Here is a 7,530-nt window from a genome sequence, read left to right as displayed (position 1 = left end):
CCCCCCCCCCTCCGTAGTGGAGCCTGGAAAAGAATCTGGAGTCCCGAAATACATATTTCTCAACTCATTTTTCGTGTCACGAAAACCCTAAAGAAACATCACACGCTTGATGTTAGGGCTCGGAGGGTGCGTGAGGACGATCCTTAAGAGGAAACTGAAGTCAGACCGGGTTATAATCACACATCTACCCCATAGCTCTCTCTCCATGTTACTTTCCCTTCATTTTCTGCTGTTTTCCCTAGCGGACCCCGTGTCAGATCGGTGCTATTATTAGAGACCACGTGGGCAGGGATTTAATGGCCCGGCTTTGTCGTTTAAAGTCGTGTTTAGAGAAATGGTTGGGAAACGTGAAATCGAAGTGTTGAAATGAAGACCGAAAAATATGCTGCTGGAAACGGATCCTGGGGCACGGGATCCACCCCCCCGTCTAATCATGTATACATTCGCTCGAGGGAAGACTTGTCCTAGGAGATTTGGAAGACTGCTGTTGCTGGCTGCAGGATTCACACGAGCTGTTGCTTCCCCGAATGGACACACATGAGTTTTGCCAAAATCTTTTGTGTGCCTGAAGCTTTGGGGATGTTTAGGCCTGTAGCTGTTGTTGCACTTTGGATGGAAGCACAGGAAACACGGTTCGGTTGTATTTCCTCGCCGTATGCCTGATTGACTTTACTGTTAACCAAATTCACTGAGGCAGCAAGCAGACTTTAAAGCTCTCAGACTCCACATGAGGTTAAAACCAGGTAGCTAAATAGTTACTTAGTTACCTTCGGCGCATTTAGCCTGTTTTAAGAAGACAGTCACTGCTCGTGGCTGGGGAAGGATTTGTGTGGTTAGCCCCGAGTCAGGGCGGCTGCGCATCCTACTTTCAAGAGTTTTGAGACAGACGCTTCATTCAAGGGGGATCTGAAGAGTGAGTAATCATCATCATCTAAACCAGGGGTAGGCAATCCCTGGCACAGGTGCATGAAGGCATTTTGCTTGGCACATATGGTTCAGGGTGGACAGCGGGACAGCGGGAAAAAGGATGAGGCTGCATTGCCACAACCAGGATCAGACCCCTCGCAGCTCCCCCGCTGTCATCCGCTGGCACAGCAACATCTTACAAGTCGAGGTTGTGGGTGTTTGGGGCGCTCTGCCCAAAAACATTGCTGACCCCTGATCTAAACCGATCACATTGAAATGACCTTGGGTTCCCTGCCACTGGCACACTCCTGGCACATCTGCAGAGCCGGCAAACATAATGCAGCGTGCACACAAGTGGGAACGTGTACGCGTGTGTGTGTACGCGTGTGTGTGTAACAGTGAGAGAGATGACTAATGCACGCAGGTGGAAGAGAACTGCTAATGCTACTGCTTGTTGAACTGTCTGGGTAAGAGTAAGAGCGCACGGTGCATGTGTGAGAGGAGTATGTGTTCGTGTGTTCAGAGAGATGGAAAGATGCGTGGCTGCAGACGTGTGCCTGTGTGTAAGAGGGGATATGCGCTACATTACGTGCGAGGGGGCTGATTGTGCGTGTGTTCGTGCGGAAGGGAGAAAAGGTGCGAGAGAGGCAGAGATGTGTATGCCATGAGCGTTAGAGAGATGCTTGCTGTGGGTGAGAAAGAGGGAGATCGTGCGCGCGTGTGTTTCCTTCACACCTTGACACAAAACGCACCCGGCTGGTTGTTCGTTTCTAGAGGGAGATGAACGCCCTCCCTCTAGCACTGCCCTTGAATTTCCTTCCAAGCCCACAAGGTTTGCATTGCATTGGACCCTTTTCTCCCACGAATTTCATCGCACTGTTCCTTTACACAGGCCCCGCGCCAGCACCGCGCTCTGCCCCGCCGCAGCTGCGGGGTTACCGGGACTGGAGGGGAGCGGACCCAGCCCTTGGCCGCGCTGTGCGGAGCCGGACTCGTGCCCTGCATCTCCCCCGCCCCGGGCCGCGCAGGAATGCTGGAAATGCACCGCTCAGCCCCCAGCTCCCTTCCATCAAACGCTTGACACCGGCTCTGGGCGGCTGTCAGCCACCACCCTGCTCTCAAGTCCATTTAACTGAAGTCCTAGTAACTTTATTCCCATTCAGTTCCAGGGGTTGTTCCCCTCCCCCCATCCATGCTCTGACTTTCTATTTCATTTGACAATCAACATTAACAAGAGATTGCCAAGAAAGCAGCGCCCCTGCCCATTCGCGCCGCGGGCAGGCGGCTGCGCACTGTGCTGGCACAGCCTTTTGTTGCAATCATGATGCGCGGAGCTGGCAAGAACCACGTGGGTTTCCCTCAAATCAAAGCAGAGCCAAGCGGAGGAGCTCAGTGCTGACTGCACGTGAAGTGCTTCATGCTGCTTGCCCTAAAGGGATCGGGCTACCTCCAGCCCTTCCCCGTGGGGAGCGGGGAACAGCCAGCGGAGTGCCCCTGCCCCCTGCTCGCCGAGGTACTTACATGTCCGAATGGGTCAAGGTGGTTGTTGGTGAGCTTGAGTTTTTGGAAAGAAACCAACTGTCTCATCCAGTGAGCCCCGGTGGCTGGTGAATCTGGGTGGACGTACAGTCTGCCTGGCATGGCAGGCTCTGCCTTCCCTGTCACTGACCTGAACCAAAGGGACACAAAGCCAGCTTAGCCTCAGGACCCAAAGCAGGATTATACCGCACCAGCTCCAGGCATCAGAGGCCATGCAGCGTGCGAGGGTGCAACACGGAGAGAACAGGCTTAGAGCGGTTGTTCTGTCTATTCACCTACCCACCCACCCATCTATGTATGTATGTATGTGTCTATCTGTGTATCTATCAATCCATCTATCCGTCCAGTCCTTGTCTGCCCATCCCTCCCTCTGGCCATCCAAGTTCTTTCATCCATTTCCCTGCATTTGCGGAGGAAGTGTGCGCTGGACGGCCAGGTCATATTTTAGGGGAAGGAGACATTTGCAAACACAAACTGCTCTGGAAATTAATTGAGATCTTTGGCAAATTTCCCGTCGGATCTCTGCGCCTCTCTCTCTCTCTTTTTTCTATTTAACCCCATCCTCCCTCCTTCCTAATTAGCGGGGAGCCAAGAGAGGACCATGTGGTAACTCTTAACATTCACCAGTCCTGGCCATTTTTCTCCCCTGAACACAATTAAGTTGTTGGGCCCACCATAACCAATAATCTGGTCGTCAAACAGGATTAAAGTTAGTGTTAGCTAATTAAAATCGATTTTCTTTCCTGGTCCTCTGTCGAGGAGTCTGGCAAATTGGAACCATCTTGAGATAGTCGGTTGAACTCCTTCAAACTTTTTTCCAACTCCTTGTAGCTCTTAATAGGACAAGCCGACGGCTCAACTGCATTTTACAACCCCTTTAAACTAGATTTTGCTCACTGTACAGGCCAGTCACAAAGTTTTTTCTTCTCCCCTCCCCCTAGGCATGCATGCATACCATTTATTATCTGCGAATTTGTATCTGTGGTCATCAGCTGGTACAATATCCATCAGCAGTATGTACTTAGTTTTTGGATTGAGTCCAGTGACCTTCACTTTGTAACTGGGGAACATACGCCTGTAAAAAAACAAATATAAATACAGGGGAAGTTACAAAAGGGTTTCCAAACTAAAACATTTGCGAAGGAATTATACGAGGGGATAATTCACCCATATTAACCTACAGAGCCACAGACACGCACACACCCCTCCAAAAATATACACAGAAGACGAAACTTTCCCTTGATCTTGTTTGATTTTGGTGCTTCTGGGCATTGTTCCGCTGCTATAGCTCCTATCTAAAGCAAAATAATTAATGTATGGAGAGGTGATTGTAGTTACAGGATTTTGATTGCTTGTTTGCCTCTAATCATTCCAATAGTTGAACTCTTCATTCGTTTACTAAACAGCAGCATGTAATATATTCCTTACTTTACAGGAATATTAATATACTGATAGCACTCCACAAAGTGCCTTACATGCCATTGTATAAAGGATGGTGTTTACTAAATGCTGACTTTTTCATAAAAGGCATACTGTATATTCATAAATGCATATGTATGTGTGTAAGTATGTATAAACGTTGTATGTATAACACTTGTGTGTACATATATGAACGGTTATACACGCAAAAGTGACACGCTTGACCAATTCTTTGAAACATTCAAACACACGCTTGAAGGGGAAAAAAGAGTTCAGAAATATTTTCCATTACAAGTTAGTGACCTTAAGCGTTAATGTTATTTTAGCTTGATCTTCCAAATGTTTAAAAATGAGCTTATGGACTTGTAGTCTTTCAATTAAAAACAAAACAGTCTAAATGTACTTATTTTTAAATGGCAGTTTCCTGCCTTTGCAATAGGAAATAAAGGCTATTTCTGAGTTCGAATTGTTTTGTGGTTTGAAAAACGAGGAGACAGGTAGAAAAATAATGAAAAATAGCAAAGATGACGTTTACTATGTTGGAGGAAAAGGGGGGGGGGGGGAATGAACCGAGCAATGAACCAGAACTATGTTCAGAAATATATCACGAACAGCGAAACAATGTATACCATCATAAACATTAAGCTTTATATAAATAAGTGAATGGCCTAGTTTATGCTATGTCGATACATGTAAACAGTAACACTCCTATTAAGACTCTTATTGTAAAGATCTTTTTTTATGGTTATACGTAAGAGATGCTCATCCGCGCCTGGGCTTTAATTTTTGTTTTGACTTTTAGGCAAGAGGTGTTATGTCTCTCTTCCTCCTCTCCTCTCTACAGTCCTATCAGCTGAAAGTAAAGCGATCCCTACATATTGAAAGGAATCAATGTGAGGATAATATCACCGCCCTGGATTCTACTTGGTCTTTTGCCTTCACCCAGTAGGATACGGAGTTTAGTCAACTTTGCTCTCTGCAAAGAGCTCTTCCTAATGGTTCTAAAATGCTTGAGCTCAGTGTTTATATCAGGCCTTTTTACTTGGGGAATACTCTTCTTTTTAAAGGACCCCGTCATTTCAATAATAGATATGGTCAAAGGGAAACCAATCGTTATACAAATCTATTTATCATCCAGTGCAAGGCTTTATATAGTAGATGGTTTTTTTTCCATCCAGTGTATGGGGTACCACCACCTACTGCCTGGCCGGACGGAATGAAGTTTGATTCTATGCTGTTGGTACGGAAAAACTGATTTCACTTTGGATATTCATCTTGAACTACTAGTATTTCTGTGAGTGCACACTTTCTCATCGTATATCCAATGTAGGAAATTACACTCACATTGTTTAATAAAAAAGAGCAATGGAAATAATATATTTCTGTTCCCCTGGTCTTGTTGATTGAGAATGGGCACAGGGCTAGATTTCACTGAGTCTCAGTGGTTGACCCATGCCTCAAATTTTATCTTAGTGGTCCTTTGGCTAAATGGGCTTCGTGATCCCGCACTGCAGGGTTACTGAGGCACATGCTAAACTGCACAACAGTCTCAAAAGAGATTTTTTTAGTTATTCGATTTATTAGGCCAGCTATGGCAATGATCATAAACACACACTCGCACACAGAATAAACTTAGATTTGCAAGCCTGCATACTACTATATACATCTGCATAAATAGTAGTTCAAGAACATGTATGCGTTTAATAGCCTAACTACGAGGAGCCTCTTGTCTCTGCCTGGGTGTGTATTTGCCTGTATCTGTTCGCAGAAGCAAAGCCTGGAAACAGACGAAAAAATGTTTCGAAATTTGCAGGCATTGAACTGCTCCTTTTGTGAAAAAAAAAAAAGCTAAATCGTCCAGGGACCTGCATGAAAGAGTATAACATTTTGGCCTACACTTTGCAACCAGCATGAGTCTGGAAAGACTCCAACGGACTGAAACTAGGATTAACGATAACACTGTCCTGGGTAAATAAGAAACCAAAAGAAACACATTTTTAAATCTATATACTTCAGTGGAGGCTTCTTTTTGTAAATCATCCAACCCCTCTTTCCTGCTCTTCTACTGAGTCTTTGGTCAAAATCATATAAGGCTCTACAGCTTCAAATACACCATCATCTGATTTTTAGGTCCTGGCTTGCTGTTTATTTTCATTCTATTTTGTGACAGAGCCTTGGTAACTTGTTTTATTGTCAGCAAACATTTATATTGGCTACAACCCGAAATGCTTTGTGACTCTCTCGGATTTGTGACACATAGCAATACACATGTGTCATACAATGCACACAAGCATAGTTCTATACATTCACATATAGATAAGGGGTGTTGTGACTCTCTCTCTCTCTCTCTATATATATATGCATATAGAGAGACCTAAAACATGCATATAGAGATAAATATGAATATACACATGGAGAAAAAGAGTTTGATTTTAATTTTTCCTCTCACATACATATGGACATACACATGCATATGTATTCACACACACAATCACACGAGTATGCACACACACGGCTATACATCTGTTGACATATACATCCGTGCATATTCCATTCATTCCATTTAAAAACACGTATATCCAGAAGCATCTGATCTCTCACTGAGTCCATTTCAGAATACACGAGCCGATGGTTTCGTTTTACTCCTACCTTCCAGCTTTGGTTATAATCATTTCGGTCCCCACTTCGTGAAATTTTAGCCATAGTTCTCGCTCGTGCAAAAACACCTTGATCCCTTCCATGCCCTGCAATGAGATCAATAAATACGTGTGTGAGTGGAGAGCCCAGAAGCCGCTGCCTGGGCTCCCCCGCTTCAAACGCCAGAGCAAGCCCAGAGAGGGAATGAACTTTGGCACGTCAGCACCGAGCGCTTCTGCTTTGTCTAGAGGCCTCCCTGACAGGACAGCGCCAGCCGGCAGCTCCCCGCCCGGCGGAGCTGGGAGGGAGAAGGAGACCCCGAGCCCGGCGATGTCTGGGGGCTGCTGCAAACCGAGCGCGACTTCTCGCTGCGCGCCTCGGGCCAGGCGCGAGTCATCGGGGCCTGAGTGGAGCGGGGCTTGCGAGGGGGATGGTCGTCTGCGGAACAGCCCCGATCTGCGGCCCAGGCACCGGCTGGGCCGATTCACACCGCGGAGCTCACTATGGATCCCGGGTGCTTGCAATGGGAGTGCTAGCACCGGTCGCTGGTGGCCACAGCTAGACCCTGCGTGCCTCGACCCGCTCCAGACTGCAGCACGAACCGAGGATCGGGCCCCCCAAATCTACTCCCCGTTGCAGAATAATCTATAGATACATACGCACGCACATATATACTCACACGCCTACGTACGTGTGTAGAAACGCACTATATAGACATTCATATTTGTATGCATGCACGTACACGCACACAGGCACACGTGTTTGTCAAAAGTAATTCTGGGCATGTGATGATCTTCAGATAGACATGTCTACTGCTTACCATGGTCCATATTCTATCTGTACACAGAATATACATATACGTACATGCCGACTAGACACACACGCGTGCATACATTTAGCTGGAAATGCTCCCCTGGCATTTCACGATCGTTTCAAAAGAAACCTTTCCAATTCTATATTCCCAGGAGGTGGGGTTTCCCTGTCCACTCCTCGGCACGGCGGCTTGAGGGGCAATGCTAGCGAGAGCGG

At 46.5% G+C, this 7,530-nt stretch overlaps 1 protein-coding gene across 9 annotated transcripts in view; it reads right to left on the bottom strand.

The window, feature by feature from the left end:
* TBX5 (T-box 5) overlaps positions 1 to 7,530 on the bottom strand; it is a 90,286-nt gene that overhangs the window by 37,128 nt on the left and 45,628 nt on the right. For 8 of the 9 annotated variants that reach the window (XM_025193037.1, XM_025193045.1, XM_025193032.1 and 5 more), the window contains 3 exons: positions 6,514 to 6,608; positions 3,401 to 3,520; positions 2,428 to 2,575 (listed from right to left, as the gene is read on the bottom strand). In XM_025193037.1, coding sequence (XP_025048822.1) covers positions 2,428 to 2,575; positions 3,401 to 3,520; positions 6,514 to 6,608 — 363 coding nt within the window. Of the gene's footprint in view, positions 1 to 2,427; positions 2,576 to 3,400; positions 3,521 to 6,513; positions 6,609 to 7,365; positions 7,463 to 7,530 lie in introns of those variants that run through there. The other variant, XM_025193046.1, reaches the window with a different exon arrangement.

This window comes from Alligator sinensis, unplaced genomic scaffold (assembly GCF_000455745.1).
Source record: "Alligator sinensis unplaced genomic scaffold, ASM45574v1 scaffold216_1, whole genome shotgun sequence".
Classification (NCBI taxonomy): Eukaryota; Metazoa; Chordata; order Crocodylia; family Alligatoridae; genus Alligator; species Alligator sinensis.
This window is presented reverse-complemented; position numbering and strand designations above follow the sequence as displayed.